Below are 19,319 nucleotides of genomic sequence, written 5' to 3'. Positions count from 1 at the left end.
AGCTCTACCTACTTTCAGTCTGTTCTCCCAAAGGAATCCCAAGGCATCTCCTCCCAAGAATCCTGACAGTAAAGCCCAATAGTTTTCAACCAGAATACTAAACCCCTGAGAAGTGTTTGGAAATAAATGTATGAAAGTGCCTTTTTTTTTTTTTTGGGTTATCACATCAACTCTGTGGTGCTACTGGCATTTATTACCTGGGGAGCAGGATGCCAAATGTCCTGCAATGCATCTCCACACAAAGAAGAGCCTCGGTGAGAAACAATGGACTCTAGCCCATTACAAGTCCAATCTTAGATGGAGAATTTCCTGTAACACTTGACCCTGGAGCAGTGAAGGGAAAGGGAATCAGAACTGACCAGTACCCATCCCAAGAGCCCAACATTATAAAGCCCCCCAGTAGCCAAGGTAATCACAAATAAAAATTTACTTTAAAAAATAGTTGGAAGATAATTTACTGAAGGTGGTACTTCTCCTCCAGCACATTTATTAAAATTTAATTATGGTTATTTGTAATTATTTACTTACATCTTTCCCCACTAGAAAGTACTCCATGGAAGCAAAAATTATGAATCCTATGTTCACAACACAGTGACTGATACATTGTAGAAGTTCAGTAAGTATTTGTTGCATTACTGTAAGCAACCTGCAAATGGAAGGTAGGTACTCACAGGTTTTCCAAAAAAAGTTCTGCCATGAGGCTTCTTATATTGGCAAGTAAGTCAGTAACAGGATTGGGCAATTAAGTGAGCTAAAAAGTTATTATCCCAAAAATTCCTGAGAAATGGGGAATATGATCAAAGTCTAGGAAATCTTGATTGGTATACAAGAAAGATAGGTTGGGATACTGCATCCCAGTAGTGCTCAATAATTAAAAACAATGTACAGACCTTGCTACCCACATGAGGTGGTATGGGTTGACACCAGGAAAAGGTACTTCCTCCCACAAACCATTCTTTGGTGTTTCTATTAGGGAAAGGGCCTTAGTGTGCATGGACCACAAGCCCAACTGAGTGGCATAGTTTTCTAGACATTTTCTGCCCTGCTTACTTGTCCCTTAACATTAAGTGATATGGTACACTTAAGGAATACACAGAGAGCCAAGGGTCATGTAACCTTATAAACAGAGCGTCACCCAGGAGGGTACATAGCAACTTTTCAATAAAGACAACACTTCTAAATCACACCTACTTCTTCTGACCTAGTTTCTAAAATACTCCTCCTTCTTCCATATTAAATTGCTTCGCAGATAACTGCTAAAAAACAAACAAAAAAGGCAAAGGCAAAAACTGCTCCTAGTCGCAAAACTTTAAGGCCTCATTTGCTTTCTCTTTAAAAAGCTCTCGTTTCCCCCACTCCTTTTATCTATAATTCCAAACTTGGACTGGTCTTGCATGGGTTATATAAAAAGATCCTAAATTTCTCTAAGTGCACAGTTCTACATCCTGCCAAAATTTCTCCTTCTGTACTAAAAAAGGTATCTGTGACACATCACTGAGCTGTAGGAACTTGATTTACATGCAGTTGGAGATTCCGTTTGTCATCAATCCAATCAAGTCCTGTAAAGACGCTGAGAAGCAGCGATGCCACTGTGTTTATTCAATTCCTAGGGCTGCCTTGGACCACTTTCCAAAAATGCCAGTCTTTCACCTGGTCCCCCTAAGTCCACTCTGAACTATAACAGGCACAATCAAATAAGTTAAAGAATGGCCCAGGGCACAGTCAACCTTTAGATTATAGGTGCCTCCAAATCCTCAGGCTTTTTTAAGGTCAGCAATTCGCTGAATGAAGAGCCATACGGTCCTATAAATTCTCCAGTTCTTTTCAAAGCTCCAAAAGTACATTAGTACCAACCTCCTCTACACCACTGTTTACACAAATGTGTACAGGAGACCCTGACTGGCTTCATCATTTATACCAGAAATATACCTGGACCAGACCAAAGTTACTAGCTATCTTTTCTGAAGTTTGTCTCTCCTCTTTATTTCCTATCTGTGGCCAGTATAATCAAATTGAGATGGATACCTGGCATGCTAAATTATGCAAATCGAGCTGAAATTTATCTTTTCCTCACCCCCCACCCCCGAGTCTGTTTTCGTTTTAGCTCATACACTCTTTGGAGATTGTCTTACTCAAGGCACACGGAATTTCTTTTTGGTGAAATGTGTCTGGGTGGATGAACCCAGCTATCTCAATGTCATTTTCTTTTAACCCAAAATACCATAATGAGACCACATATTGGTCACTTGAGGTTTTATGTAGGGGTTTTAAAGAAGCCGATTCAAAGCTGCATTGGGAGAGCAGAGGATTCAAATCACAGACTAGAAAGAAAAACAAAAATGTTACAATCTGTCCTGTACCAACACAACCCCAAAAACAGATTAAGGAGGGCTAAGAAACAGTCTCCAGGCCAAAGGCAATAAAGTGGGAAAGAGAGTAGAAGAGATACAGATCATTTAGGAAAACTTCTGTTTATTAGTTAATTAGACAAAGGCACTTCCTGCCTCTACTTAGGGCAGGTACCTCCAACAGAGGCACAGAGATACCAGTTGATCTGCAAGTGGTGTTAAGTTGCATCTCCAGTACTTTAAAGACATTTTACCAACTCTAGTATGGTGAAGTTACTAGGCCTCCATGTGCTCTGCATTCTACCAACAGAGTTAGACATCAAGAGAGAATGAAAAAGGGAAAAACAAGAAACAGAAAATCAAGCTAGAAAGCAGAGGGATGCTAAAGTGAGATTAAAACACACAAGCACACACAAAGAACGTATGACTCCCTACTAGAATTATTGGTCTGTATCTACAAATGTCAAATCACAGATCAAACTGTCAGCACATGGCCTCCTAGAAGCCTTGGCCTTCATCAGAGCCGGGTCACAGTCATCACAGCTTCACTCCTCAGGCAGGAGGGAAAAGAGGCCTGGTACAAGGAAACTTGTTTTTAATGGGAACGATACAGAAACCACATCAGGTTTTCAGAAAGCGCAGGTGTGCTAAAACACTGGTTCTCTGCTAGGTCTTTGCATTGTTACTGTTTATTACCAGACATTTCTCAAACTTCCATTTCTGTGCCAAGCACAATCATTATTTATTAAGTTATACAACTGGGGACAGGTCTTGGCTCAAATGTCTGCTCCTCAGAGAGACCTCATCCACTTCAAAGAGGGGCAGCTTGTCAGGAACTGACTTAGAGAAGCTAGGACTTCACAACCAGGGACACAAGGAAAGGAATCAGAGCAAAACTCTGGCTAGCCACTAGGGGCTAAGGGGTGAGAGTGGGAGGGAAGTCATTAAGGACGACCTACTAAGAGACCACCAGATCACCAAAGGCCCTGTTCACAGATCAGTTGGTCATCACGAGCAGAAGGGAAATCATGGCGTTTAACTGAAGCTCCCAAACTGGCCTAAGCAGCGTTTTCAAGAATCCCCTTCTTAGGCAATTTACTTGGCTGGTCATACCTGCTGACCACACAGTCACAATCCTAAAATGAACTTTTCCACCTTCACCAAACAACCAGTACCATGGATTCAGATTATCTTCATGCTGCATGTCACCAAAGAGCTAAGAGAAAGAGAAATGGAAGGCAGGGAGTCCCCAAGCCCTATAAAGAAAGAGACCTGTTTGGTGACTGGAGTTTACAATTATTGCATAGTAGAAGATCCCATCTCAAAAGTATTTCTTTTCTTCTCCCCAAGCATTTTTAACCTTTTCTCTATCCAGTAACTCTCTCACATCATGGGAAGAGCAGATACATCTGAAATATTAGCCTATGGTGTAATCTGGAAGAAGTCCCTCAGGTAATTCAGATATACTCTGTAAATGCATAAATCTGGTAGTTCTAATTTGGGTGTGCCTCACAATGGCCTGGAGGGCTTGTTAAAACACCCTGTTAGAATTCTGGATTCAGTAGGTCTGGATGAGTATTTGCATTTCTTTCTTTCTTTCTTTTAAGTGGCTCCACACCCAGCATGGAGCCCAACGTGGGGCTTGAACTCATGACCCCGAGATCAAGACCTGAGCTGAAATCAAGAGCTGCAACCGACTGAGCCACCCAGGCGCCCCTTTACGTTTCTAAACAGGGCCCAGGGAATGCTGATCCCTAACGGTTAGGGATCCCACGGAGAACCACTGCACTAATCTGTCTCTCAAACTAGAACAACAGGTGCTTAATAAAATTTGTTGGTTTTTTTTAAGCATTAATATATCTTACATGTAGCTAAGAACTATGGGATAGCCTTTAATTCAGTGAAGACCAACTGTCCTTAACCACTCAGTACTATCCCCCTCTCAAGCAGGGGCCTCTACCAACCAGGAGTCATGTTCAAATTTTATTTGATAATAGTACTTTCACATATATTATTAATATTTATTTATTTTAACATTTTCTTTCTTTATTTGACAGAGAGAGGGAAAGACAGCACAAGCAGGGGGAGCAGCAGAGGGAGAGGCAGGCTCCCCGCTGAGCAGGGAGCCCGACATGGGGCTCGATTCCAGGACCTGGAGACCATGACCTGAGCCGAAGGCAGACCCTTAACGACTGAGCCACCCAGGCACCCCGTTATTAATATTTATTGAAGCCTGCAAGATATTTTTCCTCATTATATAGTTGAGGATATTTTTCCTCATTATATAGTTGAGGATATAAATTCAGAAAAGTGACTTGCCTAAAGTCACACAGCCTAAGGGAACTTTAAACCTTGGTTTTAGAGCTGACTCTACTATGAAACTTTGTGTGAGGTACTTAATCTTTATGTGTTCACTTTCCCCAAGTGGAAATTAAGACAATAATCCTTGCCTCTCCTGCAAGTGCTCCAAGTCATAGAAAGTAAACTCAATCTGCAAATACTCTCATAATACAAGTTACTCTCACTTAGATCAAAGTGAAGGAGTCTATCTTTGAGCCTCAATCCACCCCTACCCCTCACTCTTCTCAAAAATCCCTCCCAAAAAGAAAAGTGGCCTGACGACCAAATGCTGCCAATTCTTACCACTGGGATCACATGGCCATTCATCAGAAACTTAAATAAAATTCTAGATGGACAGAAATCTAGGCATAATGTAAAACTGTAACTAAAGGCTTTTAGTCTTTCACCCCATTTAAGAGTTCCAGGCTATTGCAAAAATAATGTCCCAAAAAGCCTTAGTGCTTAAATAATTTATTTTGAAGAAGTAAATTTAGTATTTTATAATGTTACAGCTCTAGAGAATCAGACAAACCTTGATTCATATCAGAACTCTACCTTTTACTAGCTTTTTACCCTAGGGCAAATTTCTCATTTTTACTCTACTTCCTCATCTGTAAAGTGGGAGGAGTAACAATAGAACCCACCTCTCATGGTTTTGAAGATTAAGTAAGTAAATTCATGGACAGACCCAGCATAGAGATTGGCACATTGTAAGTGTGCAAATGCATGGTTATTACTATTAATATTCACCCTCAGTATGCCATCATTTGAAAATTGGGATCTCAGTGAGATTCTAAGCCTATCCCCAACCCAGGACAAAGTGATGGATCAACTACCTATAGAACTGTTCCCCAAATCCTTTATAATAGAGCTATCTTTGGCAGCCAGATTCCTCAACAGGTAAAAAGTTAGATGTCTACTACTGCTGGACCAACCCAAGAACTCCACCACCTGATGATGAGAAAAGAGAGAAAGCAATCTGTACACAGCAGACCAGACACAGTAACAAACAGCAACTAATTCCCAGCATTTCTGCTCAGGTGACTTGTTCACTAAGGACAAGCGAAAGCCATAATAAGGTCCACCCAGAGAAAGGGGGAAATCACTGTGCAAGAAGAGCCCAAAGACACATTTATTTCTTCTAAAAGGAAGGGCCCAGCAATATGTAGCCTTTTATCATCTACCACGTGGCTGAACTCACACTCTGCTTAAAGTCAAAGTATACCAGGCATCAGTCATTGAGAGTAAACAGCTGGACCCAGATGCACTCATGCCCGGCAAGCAAGATGTGACCTCAAGGAAAACAGGAGGCAAAATAAAAAACACCAAGCACACAGCAAATGGGTTTTTAAATGACTGATATCACACCAACCCCTAAACTCCCCTGCTGCCGTCATGCTGGTGCTAGATCTTGAGCAGGGAGTTCCTTTTAACAGAGATGTCTATAAACAAGCAAGCTGAAAGCTAACAAGTTTAAGAGGGAAAAAGCATACAAAAATCTTGGCTGCTGGTGATGAGCCACAGAAAATCATGAATGTGCCTGTGCCAAGGGAGGAGGAAGTCTAATATCTAACATTGCAGACTTGGGAACCCAGAAGCAACGAAGCCATAAGGAAGCCCAAATGCAAAAGAGGAAAAAAAGCACATGGCACGTTTCCTCTTCATATGGGTGGCAATTTAAGCAGCACTCTGGGCCTGCAGAGCACATAGCCCCGGTGCCCAAAGCCCCTTAGTATTTCATATCAACATTAGCTTCCTGGAGGGCGACAAAAATCTGTCCTGGATTACTGGGTGATTTCTAATATGTACCATAACCAACACTAAGTCAACATTTTAGGGATCAAATTTCCTACTCTGCAGCGTGTTGGAATGCATTCTTGGCATTAGACCTCTCATTGCAGTACACCCTTGGAAAATGCAGAAGCCACTGCAAAGACTCAACCTGTCCCAAGACCATCTTCTGGTATACATAAATGACTAAAACAAAAACAAATGAAAGTTCACTCAGATGTCCTTTAACATTCAATAAAAACTAATTCTATCCCATTTGAATGAGGGGAGGAACAATTTCGGGGAATACTCAAGATAGTTAAGTCAACATTCACCCTAACTTGGACTCCTCTAAAACCTAGACAGACTAAGGAGTTCATCTCAGGCCCCTACTCACCTGCTATCCATGGCAGATGAGCCCTTGTGCCTCAATTCTGAGTTACTGGAAACTCGCTTTGCAAAATGCCAGAATGACAAGGCTAAAGAAGCTGGAAGAGAGATTTCTGAACTAGAATCTGTATTCAAGACTCCATACTTGTACACTGGAACAGTGTAACCTAGCCTTCTCTTCCAGGTGAAGGCACTCTAGTAGCCTGGCACTGGACTCTCCATGCATCTTCAGCTGTTAAGCATCCACTTACAGCCCTTGAAAAGTGCCAGAAATCATGTGTGGTCCCATTGCACATGGACCAGCGGGTAAAGAGAAACCAAAATCACTGCCATTTCAAAGGTTCCCGTAAGGAATAAGCATGTGTTTGCAGCATTTATGAGCTTCTTGGCCACAGCCAACCTATCAACAATATGAAAGGCCATTTCTGTGAACAGATGGGCAAACTGCGTATGTGCAGGCTTACCCACCCATCCACCCTCAGTATAAGGTCTGATCCAAGCAACTCAGCTTCAGCACAGCTACCAACTCTTCAGAAATAGCAACAGCCTAAGTGTCTGGACAGGTACCTCATGGCTCTTATTTTGTTTAAGAAAAATCGATTAACTCTGCCAAAAAAAGAAAAAAACCTAAGCTCTCCAACCAAAGTTGAACCACCGTCACTGCAGAGTTGTCCAGGGCACACAACTCTGAAGGTGACACAACCTTCCAAACCCAAAATTACTACAAAAGAGCCCCTGAAACTGGCCAAGAACTTGGCAGGTTGTACTAAAGGCCCCACATAACCACAAGAACCACTAAGACCCTGGAGCCGCTCTCTTTCATGGAATTTTACGGTTACAGTCCAAATTCTCAAAGTCACCAGAATGAAGCAACTACAGGTCTGGAAATGGTTGTGTAATGTGGATCCTATAAAGCCCATAGCACTCAGGGTAGCACTATGAAAAAGCAAATTAATATTTTAACTTTCCCCCTCTTGAACATTAAGCTTCACGAATCACTGCCTCTGAAAAGCTGTCCCAGGTTAACCCTGCCCAACTCTGATTGCTCCTTATTCTTGAATTCCTTCAGCTCATACTCTTAGTTTGGTCTATACCCATTTATAAGCTTTGCAAGTTTTCCAGATGTGTGCACATAAGCATGCTTTGCAAGTTTTCCAGATGTGTGCACATAAGCATGCTTTGCCAAGAAAACGAAATTCCTCTGAAGCAGATACTGTCTCTTTTAAGTCCCTTCCTAGTATCTAACTGGTGTGTTCACATACGGCTATTTCCTACTCCCATCTGAATCTCCAAACCCCCTGAGCTAGAAATCATACTCTCAGCAATGAGCCTGATGTTCTACTACTCTTACCACCATGACAATGAGAAAGGCCTGGGCAAGCAATGTCTGTGTCAACCCAAGTTTTTGTATTTTGTTTTAAAACAAGCTGATAGCTTTTGGTAAGTTAGCGGAACCAAAAAATTATGGTCAGGGCCATAATGACATTCATATTCCCTACTACTATGCTGAGTCAAACAGGCACTTCCAGGACTCTGGTCTATAAAAACACTTCTTGTGAAGAAAACTGGTGTCAGAGTCAGTGGATTTTGTTTTTAAAAAGAGACTTTGAGAAGATAAATCTGGTTATCTCACAAGGCTACCAAAGCGAGTACCACAGGCACACAGCTAAAATACTTCTAAAATATTTCTTCCTCTATAAAAAGAATGTTTCACTGAAGGAACCCAGAAATGTTTTTAATCCTAAAATGGCAATTTCAAAAACAAAGACTGAATCTACTCATATAACCCTTCAGGCAGGATTTAGTGAGTCCCCAAAACATTTGGACTTTGTACTAACCCAGGAACCTGGGAGCATTAATTTTAACATATATATGTATCATGCACAGAAGGAGTCCAGTAAAAACTATACAAATAAACCCAGCCCATAAAGTGGGCTTATAATCCTGAGAGCCACAGCAAAACAGAGGCTGAGGACGACGCTGAAGTTGCAGTATCTTTTTTTCCCCCTCCTTTCTGGTATTCCAAAAATGCAAACCCAACCCTAAAAACATCTCACCAAACTACAAAACCTTTCCAAAAGAACAAGGCTTTAAAACTCAAAGTCTCATAAACCAAGCTTTTGGCGCACACTTACCTCACTATTGAAACTTAGGATCTTCTTCCCAAACTTCTGTTTATTTTCACTCTGAAACTGCAATCCATTTTGAACAGGGGCTCCATGTGCCCTGAACTTAGCCTGGAGCCAGGACCATGGAGGCTTCGCTGCCATCTTTTCACTTCCAATCTCTTTTAGATCATCTCTTCTTATCTCCAAGTCTCCACACCCCCATACTACCCCCTTTTCTATCCACATTTCTTTTTCTCCAATGTTATTTTATTCCACCACATGAGAACAGACTAGCATTATCTTTGCTTGAAAACTGTTTATTAATTTGCCTGTCAAACATTCTATAGAGCCGTTTACATCTTACTACAGAAACCTCCTGGGTACATATTGACAGCTCAGCAAGTATTTACACAAAGCTCTGAAACATTTGGTTCCTTCACAGAGGAAGAAGCTGCTGTGTCAAGCAGAGAATTATCAAACACCTTTTCCTCTACCTTTTCCCCTCTTTTATAAAGGGAAGCTTCCTTCTAGCATACTTCTAAGATGCCTAAATTACACTTCTAAACTACTAAGCCAGGAGGAGAAAGAATGGAAATTCAGGTGTGCTGGAGAAGAGAAAGAATAGCCATTTCCAGGAGCACTTGCAAATCACACCACGTAGTTTAAAAAACCAAAGGTATGAGAAAAGGCCATAGGCCTATGAAATTGACCCTGTAATGCTTAGCTTTTCCTGTTCCAGTCTCAGGAACTTTTGCTCCTCTCTCAGCAAAACTTACAGGGCAAGTTCAGGCACTCAGATTACAACCAACTGCCCAAACCAGACCTAGACCTGCCCAAACACCCAGAGAGTCTGGAGAACTTAAAGCTACCTCTCCCCACCTTCCTATCCCCCCTGAGAGAAGCAGAGTGTTAATGTTATGAATATCTACTCCCTACCCCACCCTGAACCTACTCCCCAAATCCCCTCTTGGAGATTTTGAAGCAACTATTTTTCAAGTCTTGCTTTAATGATGTCTGCCCAATTTTTCAATTAATGTTTAGTGTTTTAACCACCAGCCAGGTGGAATGATTAATGACAAACATAAACAGTTTCAAAGCAAAATAGCTTGGTAGGGCTTTTTCTGTAAAGGGCCACCATCATTGTGGTACCCAACTGTTCAGAGCTTGTTCCTGTAAATCCTCAGAAGAAAACAGCCTTGAGTTCTTCAGGCCCAAGGGAAGAAAGATGGTCTCAAGACCCCTTCCAGTACATGTACAGGAAGAAGTTGCCCTCATAAGTCAGGTATGGAAGCACAGCCCAATGTGTAACATCAGAGAGGAAGAAGACCATGCAGTCCACCAACTTCACTTTACTGATGAAGAGAAAATAAAACCGAGGTCAATGGCTTGCCCCAAATCACACAGCTTAATCTAGAGCTGCATGTGGAACCAAAGCCTCTTGCTCTGGAGTCTTGTACTCTTTACCCCTCACCACTATGTCACACACAGCTCAGTGTGCATCAATAATGATCATGGTCAATCCAAACAAGGAGAAAGCCATGGGAATCAGGACTCCATTTTAGAGACTGAGGTATCCCAGCTCACCGGCAGGAAAGAACAATTCAGTGCCAATTTATTTTGAATACCATATTTTAACATATATTCTGCTTGGTTCAGTGGCTTCTAGAATTTTGGGATTTGAAGCCAATCAATACAACCCTGGAGGGCGGGGGGGGTTGGAAAGGGCCCTAACCATACTTTGTTAGCCTATTTCCACATTTTAAAAAAAGGTCACTAACCTGGTTGCTAAAGCCTACTGTAGACATCACACCTTACAGGAATCAATCCAACAGATGAATGTTTAATGCAATCCAAGACATCTTATTACAGCAGGTGCCACTTGTCACAGTTACTCTGTGTCACACACAAAGGAAGGTACCTTGCAAAGTCCTTATAGGGCCCAATACAAAGAAGCCGACCTTGGTCCTGCTGCTTTCTCTTCTCTTGCCACCATCCCAACCCCCATCACCCTTAGCTCTCTCATGGACAGTAGAGAAACATGAAGCCTCAAAAGTAAGTGCCATCTCAGTGTGGTTTTCCCAGTCCCTCCTACTTGAGAGAGCTCCAAGAGTCCTGTATTTTAGCCAGCCTAGAATTTCTGCCAGTAGGCATTCCCATAATAAGCCCAAGATTCCTGTATTTGTTTCCCAGGAGTCGGAAATATCATTTGATATTTCCATAGCAAGAACTAACGGCCAAACTTCTACAATCAAATCCATCTTGATCCTGGACTACATATTCTATTTCATTTTTTACTTTGATGAGCTGATACTACTCTCAAGGTACTACAGCTAAAAGCATCCCAAATAAAAAACTGTACATGAGGTTCAAGTGCATAGGTGAACAAAAAGTATTTCATCAGTAAAAGGATTCAACACCCTGAGACACAGTATTACTTATGGAAAGCAATAAAGGAAGAGTTTGCCTGCTAGGATCTTCCCGCTCCTGTGAAAAAGACAGAGCCACAATACAAACACTTAGCTAATCTTTATTTCATAAAGGCAGAGTCAAATGAGAACATTACCACCTTAGCTGTGTCAATCAATTATCTGCAAAACAGTCTTAATCCAAGACTGAGAAAGGGACAGAGCAAGACCCTGTTATTTAAGAATGCTTAATAAGGCTTCATGGTCTGACAAGAGCTTTACCCTTAAGTAGCAAAGAGGAATTCATATCAAAATCTATCCACCTACAACCTTCGTGGACTACCACAAAAACGGAAAGTTGTACTGTCTCTTCCACAAGTGAATGCTCACTACCCCATTCTTTGGGCATAGAGGAGTAGGCAATTGAACTGAAATTGAACAGGAACCTATGTTGTATTAAGCATTAGGTATGGTGATATTAAAAGTGAATCCAAAAATTCACCCAGAGGCAGCACAGACAAGCTTCCAGACAGGGACTACATCTATTTTTCTACCATTTACTCAGCACAGAGCATAGTACCTAGCACATAAAAGTGCTCAAATATTTAATGACTGAAAAACAGAAATCATTCTACAGCAAAAGTTGGTTTTATCCCCCCCCCAAAAAAACCCAAAGTGTTTGCCTGAATATCCCCAAACCAGCAGAATTCAAATTAATTTTTGCTTTTAAATGAGTCTTGACTTACCCCAAATTATTTGTTCTAATAATTTAAGAAAGGTAAATGGCTCAGACTCCCTCCCCGCAAGGGGAAAGAAATGTAATATGTCTCTTATCCAGAGACAAGAGAATGTTCTCTTTTCTAAGACAAAACTTATCCTCCTGCACCAGAAATTCCATTTAAAATTCCCGTTTCTTGTCCAAACACAGAACATTATAGGCAATGTGGAGTCAAGGCACAGAGCTCTAAATCTGCCATTTAACACAGCTATTTTCAAAATTCCCAGCTCAAGAGAAGAGAAAAGCAGTTCTAGGATGAGGAAGGAACACAGCTAATCAGTGAACAAAATCTCATAGCAGGAAGGTACAACTGGGTACTGCTGGGGACTGGGGGCATGAAGAGCTTTTCCCCTCTTTCAAAAGATACATGACTCCACAGAATACCCAATATTCCTGACTAAAACACTTAAGAAAGAACATGAAGAGGTACTAATAGCAAAATAAAAATAAAATAGAATGCATAAAAATGTACCTAAAAGGTGTCATTTCTAAGCAAATATCAAGTACCATTATAGGTGCTATCTTTATTATCTTGGAAGATAGAAAAAAAAAGTGGAACATATCTTAAAATGCAAAGAAAAAAATTAGATGACCTCTATTTCAAAGCTCTAAACTGACTAATGACAAAACAGAAAATTCGCCTTTCTGATATTCCGGGAACAAATGATAAATTTCACCAAACCAGGCCTTTAGGAGAAAGTCTCTCACAAGATCATTAAAGATGTCAGCTTCTCTTTAAATTGAGCTGCTCTCCCAAAGTTCAATTAACAAAAGAAAGTGTAAACAAGATTCAACGTGTAAACAAAGAAATGAGGCCAGTCTTCCTTAAAACAGAATACTTGAACCTAATATGAAATTCTCTCAGAAAGCTTCCAGTTCTTTAAAAAAAAAAAAGTTTTCTCTTACCCCCTCCCATAAAGATCTCACATTTGTCACTCAATAAAAAGCCCAGTAAAATAATTTCAATTCTGCAAAGCGAACAGGGTCAAAATTACTCAAGACAAATGCATCTTCAGAGCCATCAAAGAAGTCATTTATACCATCAGGAAAGTCACAAAACCAAAACAAACAGCAAACCCATTGTAGAGAAAAACTCGGCTACTGTTCTGACAACACAGAATCTATTTCAGGCTGCATAAAACATAACAAGCAAAATAAATCCAAGGTACAAGCAAAATGCCACTGCCTCTTCTTTTGTTTCGGCACAATGTAACAAGGGCAGCCTGTCTGGGGCTCTGCTCCTGCTGATACAGTACTGCTGCTTAAACCTCCCTCCTCAAGGTCACAGCCAATTTCAGCTCTGGAATAAAAGGCAGATAGTGGCAGCGATGGTTTGGGTTATCACTGGCAGAAAAGCAGAGTGTAAAAGTTTATGAGCTCATCAGGATTGTTGTACCATTACATCAGAGGCAATTATAAATGGCCAAGAGCAGGAGATGGGGAGCCAATCAGATCACAGATAGGATGTCAACCTAAGACCAACTGTCTCCTGGCTTTGACAGAAGGATTTTACCTCCATAATTCAAATCCCAAACCAAAGCAATCTGCACTTACTACTCCAATCACTCAGCTGTTTACCAGCACTTCCAGGGAGAAGCCCAGGCCACTGGCCGACGGAGACTAAGACAGGAGATGGCCCGGGCTGCCCTGGGTGAACCGCAGCCGGCCTCTAGCTGCCCCCAAGCAGGCCCCTGCCCTCCCCCGAGGTACCCCAGAGCCCGAGGGGCCCCTCCTTGAAAGCACAAATGGGGAACGGCCTAGAGGAAGGCAGGAGGGCGGGCAGAGAGGAGCGGTAGGTGAGCAAAGAATTGTTCACTCAACTCCCGAGCTCCTAGCACTGCACACCCCTAACCTGAGCCCCCAGCACCCCCCATACCCCGGGCCAGGCCCTTCCCCACACATTCTGCCCCGCACCCCCTTGAAGACCCCAGGAGTTCGAAGGGACCAGGGGAGAGGGAGAAGGGGAGCATACACCTCAGGGAAAGCCCCACACAAAGGCTGAAGGAGGGAAGGAGAGGAAGGCAGACAGGCAGCCATTTTAAGAGAAGAGCCAGACAATGGCAGCTCCCCAGCAGTGGGGGCCCCGGACTGGGGGTAACCCAAGGCTGTGGCCTGCTCCCCGCAGCTGCCACCCACTCCCAGCACCCCGCTCGCCCCAGCCCCCTCCCCACTCAGCTGTGTACCTGCGGGGTCCGGGCGAGCGGCTGCCCCCCGCCGCCGCTGCTCCCGGGGCTCATGGGCGCGTGGTGGCTCCTTTGTTGGGCCCCTCCCGAGGCGGCTGCTGCCGCCGCCGCCGCCGCCGCAGCAGCCCCCCAGCACTGCGAGGCCATGTCCGCCGGGCCCTTGCCAGCGCCCCCGTCCTGGGGCCCGCCGCCGTAGTCGCCCCCGGGGTAGCCCTGGTAGCCCCGGGCCGAGCTGGGCGACGTGAGCAATTGGTTGAGGGTGGGGGTGGCGGTGGGCTGGGGGGTTCCCCCGCCGGCCGCTGAGGGGCCGCCTCCCCCCATGGCCCCGAAGCGCTGCTGAGCGAAGGACGAAGACGACGAGGAGGCGGAGGCGCTGGAGGAGGGAGGCGGCTTGGAGCCGGCGGCCGCCGCCGCGCCGGAGCCCGGAGTGCCACCTCTCGGGGAGCTCAGCGCGTAGGCCTGGGGGGGCGGGGGGTAGGCGCTGCGGTTGGGGTAGTAGGAGTTGTACTGGTGGTTGGGGAAGCCGTGGTCGTGCGAGTTCTGCTGGGGCCCCGCGTAGGGCTCCAAGCCCCCGCCGCCGCCGCCGCCGCTCTGCAGCGCTGCCAGGCCAGGGCTTTGTTGTCCGCCATGTTGTTGGTGGAAGACGGCGGCCGCCGCGGCGGCGACGGCAGACGGGCTCCGGCCGTAGGGTTGCCCGAAGCCGTAGGCTGGGGGCGGCAAGGCGGCCGCGGCTGAGTGAGGAGGCGCCCCCACCCCATCGCTGCTGCCGCCGCCGCCGCCGCCGGGCGGCTCCGTGAGGTTATTGTTCAGGGCGGGCCTAGGGCCCGCGTTCCCGTTCGAGTTCTTCAGGTCCGGCTCCGCGCCGGGCCCGCCGCCGGCGCCGGCTCCACCGCCGCCGCCACCCCCATTGCTCTCGGCCCCGTCCTGCAGCTCCTTTCCCAGCGGCTGCGGCGGCCCCACGGCGGGGCCCTCGCTTTCCTGCCCGGCGGCTGCCTTCATTTCCCCGCGCTCGGCCGCTGCCGCCGCCGCCGCCTCGCCCCCCGCCTCCTCCCGCTGCTGCTGCTCCGCTTTCTTCAGCTCCGAGGGCGGCGGCGGCGGGTTGCCCAGGCTGCTGGCGGCGGCGGGGGCGACCTGCGCGGCCATGATCCCCGCTGTCTCGTCCGCGGAGAGACCCGGCCCTGTCTTCGTCTTCTCCCCCCCTCCCACCCCGCCCCGGGGCCGAGTCCCCCGGGCTGCCCTCCCCACCCGCCCGGGCGGGCCTCGCGGGGCTCCGCTGCTGCGCGGCGCTCGCTCGCTCGCTCCTCTCCCCCCCGCCCCGCCGGCTCAGGCTCCGGGCTGGCGGCGGCGGAGGAGGAGGAGGCGGCGGCGGCCGAGGCGCCGGCGGCTCAGCTGCTCCCGGCTCTCTAGGCTCGGGACCCGGCTCTCCCGGCTCATTCCCCCCAAGCCCTTGCCTGGGAATGAGGGGGGCGGTGGAGGCTCCGCTCCCCAGGGCCTGGCCCCGCTGTGACTCTCCGCTTTCTGCTGCCGGAGAAAGGAGGAGGGAGGGAGGGAGGGAGGCGAGGGGGAGGGGGCGGGGAGGGAGGGAGGGAGGGAGCGGGGGGAGGGGGACCCGGGACGGGCGGGCTGGAGGGCGCGCGGCAGCAGCCCGGGCACCGGGAGGCAGAGTCGGAGCGCGGACCGGGCCAGGCGCCCTGCCTCCCCTCCCCGGCCGCGGCGCGGGCCGAGGCTGCTGCGCGGCAGCGGGCTGGCGAGCGGGCGGGCGGCCGGACTGAGCGGCTAGAGCGCCCCACTCTCCTCCGAGTCCCCCTCACTCCGACACGAGGCTCAGCACTGCCATTTTACCCAGCGCCGTCGCGGCCGCCTAGCAAACCCGGAACGGAGCGCGGAGCGGGCGCAGGCCATGGAACGGACTCGCTCCCTTCCCCTCACAAAGGAGGAGGGGAGAGAACGAGCCGCGGCGGCGGCAGGCCCTCTGCCGCTTTCGCTCGGCAGCGCCGCCGCCGAAGGCTTCGGGGAAAACCCGGCCCGGAGCCTGCGCCTCTCCGGAGCCTGCGCCGCCTCCCTCCTGGCGTTCCTATCCGGGTCGGTTCCCTCCAGGCCGCACCGAGGGGAGCGGGCAGCGTGAACTTTACTCTCGGCTGTAAAATTGGCCTGAGCCCGAGACCGCGTCCGCCTCGGCCCAGGCCTGACCCTCTGGCAGCGGGCCTGGTCTCTTGGCTGCTACTTAGCACCTCTACAGCACTTTTTTTCAAAGCCTTTTACAAACCCGCTCTTAAAGACCCAGCTGAGTGAGCGAGCAGGGCCTTACATTTTACCCCCCTTTGCAAAGCCCAACGGAATGACAGGTCATTGTTCAGACTTTCCGTTTTCCCACTCCTCTCCCTCATTAGCCGGACCTCATAAGGCCCTGGGGGCATGAGGTCCGATTATCCCCATTTTATAGAATTGGAAGACAGAGGGGAAGGGACTGCCCTGTCAGAGGGCAGAGGAGGGTGATTTTAAAAAGTACCCTGCCTCCCCATCTACTTAGCCTTAAAAAAAAAAAAAAAAGCGATCAAGTCATGCCATATCCAACAATGGGATCAGAATATAATAATGGGTTTGATATCAAAGCTGATCATCTCAGCCTTGGACTATCTCGACACTAACATAAAATGTTCACCACTGAAGCTACTTTGGGGGCATATGACAGCCTTCTGGTAGGAGAACCCAAGCCCAATCTTTTCCTCGTAAGAGAACTTAGAGCACAATGATCATATAGTCCCAGTCTCCCAAGACAATACCTGTAAGACTGTGAATAGTTGACAGAAGAGGCTCCAGGGACTGGAGGAAACTGAGTGTTTAAAGGAACCAGTGCAGAAGAGGGATGGCCACATGGAGAGAAACCATTTTCTCCTTAACTTAAAGAGAGAAAAGGGGCAGTCTCACAGGCCACTTAAGAAAACAGATGTAACCAAATTTGTTTTCTATCCTCCAGTGTAAAGATTCTTCAAAGTTTACTATTATATTCCAAAAGATGCCAGTTGAGCTAGAGGCATACATAGAAAACACTAGATCTACAGCCCTACCAAATCCCAGCAGCAACCTTTTCCTCCTCAAGCTGACTTGGAATGCTCTGACGTGACAAGCTACAAAAGCCAGAGGGGATTCCAGCTCCTCACCAGGCACAAGGCTGCCTTGGGAGAGGTTCAGGCCAGTGTAGTCACTAGACACCAGGGCCTCTTTTCCCCTCAGATTTTATAAATGGAGACTTCATAGCCACAGATCCATTACCTTAGAACTTCAAGATCCTGCAGGCCCTTTGGACAAGTTCTGGTCATGCCACTGGTCACCGTGAATAATTCCAAAAACCTGAAGTCATTCCTACTCTGAAGAAAACTTAATATCATCTTACACTAAAAAGGCAAAACCCTCCTGTTAATCTAAGCCTGGTGGGGTTTTTTCCCCCTCAAGCCAAGAACCAAACTACTAGGCTCTGACTGACTGGAATGGGCCAGTGCCCTCATTTCACTCACAGTCCTCAGGGGCAACTACTCTCCCAGTGCATTAGGTCCTAGAAACAAAATTATAGGCTGCCTCATAAATGGAGCTTGGCTATTTAATCAACTGCTTCTGAGCTGGCAAACAGTCCTGAGTCCTGCACACAAATGAGGACTTTTTACATGCAATTACCCTGCCATTTTCCTCAGAGCTGGAGTGTAATGGGAAACCTGGAGCCCAGTGAAAATCTGGAAGCCAGAATGGATTTGTCTCCAAAGAAAGCCCTCATCCCCTTTTTTTCAATGGCTGTGAAATTTGGAAAGTGCCAAAATCCCTTTCCTACACGTGGGCACGCTGTTTTGAAAACAGCCACCATTTTTATCTAGCAATAAGGTAAAGTGCACAAAAATCTATCCACTTGGGCTGGAGGAGGTAATGTGGGATTTCTCCTTTACCATTATTTTAAAAATCTCAGATCCTTTAGGGTCCTCTTCCACCCCTACCTTTAGAGCCCCATACCACTATCCCAGGGACTGCCGAGTTGAAGGGAACTTTCTTAGAAACTGGCCCAACAGCTTTCCCTAGGGGCAATGGCAGCGGGAAAGGGGGGGGAGGGGAGGAGCTGGGCACGTGGCTGGCCGGAGCTCCAAGACCCAGGTTTGGGGCTGCGGGTTCTCCCCGTGGAGTTTTCTCCCCCACAGCCCCACTGTTTTAACCCCACACCCAGGCAGCTCAGGAATCCCGGCGCAGATTGGAGAACTAGGACTAGGACAGCGCTACCCTCACGAAAGCGCCTCAGCCACCAACAGCTTGATGGCAAATATGGACTGAATCGTTGACATGGAAACCGGACTAAAGTCTTGCTCGCTCCCTCACAAGAGAGTTCTTATCGCCATCCCCGACCGCACAGCACTTGGCAAACGTGGACTGGATCTCCCTTCCAGCGGATCAGGCGGAGTTTCTGCGCTCAGCTTTAACATCCAGCGTCTGCGGCAGCCAAGGAAGGGGGCAGGGCTGCCAGGACAAACCGACTGAAAATGGCAGAGGATGTGCTCTCATTTTATCCGGCTTGTACCGTGTGCATGGATTGGGCCCGAAAATAAGGGAACAACCTATTAAAATCCACGCAGTCAACTGCAAAATGTGGAACCGAGGCCTGGAGGGCTTGCTAAGAGAGGGACACGTTTGCTGGGAGGACAGCCCTTCCTTTCTCGCAATTTGCTTCTCCAAAGTGTCCGAAATATAAAACTCAACAAACAAACAAAAGATCGGGCTCGGCTCCCTCCTTTCCCCACTTCTTTTGGGGGAAGACGTTTTAAGCCCCGGGATCCTAGTGAGGGTTTGCCTCTGTTCTGAATAAGGCGCGGGGAACCGGTGGAGCGCCGGGCTCTGGCCCCCACACGCGTCCCCGCCGCGGCAAAGCAGCAGACACCCAGCGGAGCTCTCCCAAGTGCGAACTGGAGCTGCGAGTTTGAGCAAAAGGGCAACTATGTCAGTTGACGGAAGCCAGAAGCAGA

At 47.1% G+C, this 19,319-nt stretch overlaps 1 protein-coding gene across 3 annotated transcripts in view; it reads right to left on the bottom strand.

The window, feature by feature from the left end:
• ARID1A (AT-rich interaction domain 1A) overlaps positions 1 to 15,858 on the bottom strand; it is a 69,100-nt gene extending 53,242 nt beyond the window's left edge. For all 3 annotated transcript variants that reach the window (XM_081817801.1, XM_081817803.1, XM_081817802.1), the window contains exon 1: positions 14,323 to 15,858. In XM_081817801.1, coding sequence (XP_081673927.1) covers positions 14,323 to 15,465 — 1,143 coding nt within the window. In that variant the 5' untranslated portion in view covers positions 15,466 to 15,858. The remainder of the gene's footprint in view (positions 1 to 14,322) is intronic.
• Positions 15,859 to 19,319: the final 3,461 nt, after the last annotated feature.

The sequence above is a fragment of the Leptonychotes weddellii genome, chromosome 4 (genome assembly GCF_054177405.1).
Source record: "Leptonychotes weddellii isolate Sample4059 chromosome 4, ASM5417740v2, whole genome shotgun sequence".
Taxonomy (NCBI): domain Eukaryota; kingdom Metazoa; phylum Chordata; class Mammalia; order Carnivora; family Phocidae; genus Leptonychotes; species Leptonychotes weddellii.
This window is presented reverse-complemented; position numbering and strand designations above follow the sequence as displayed.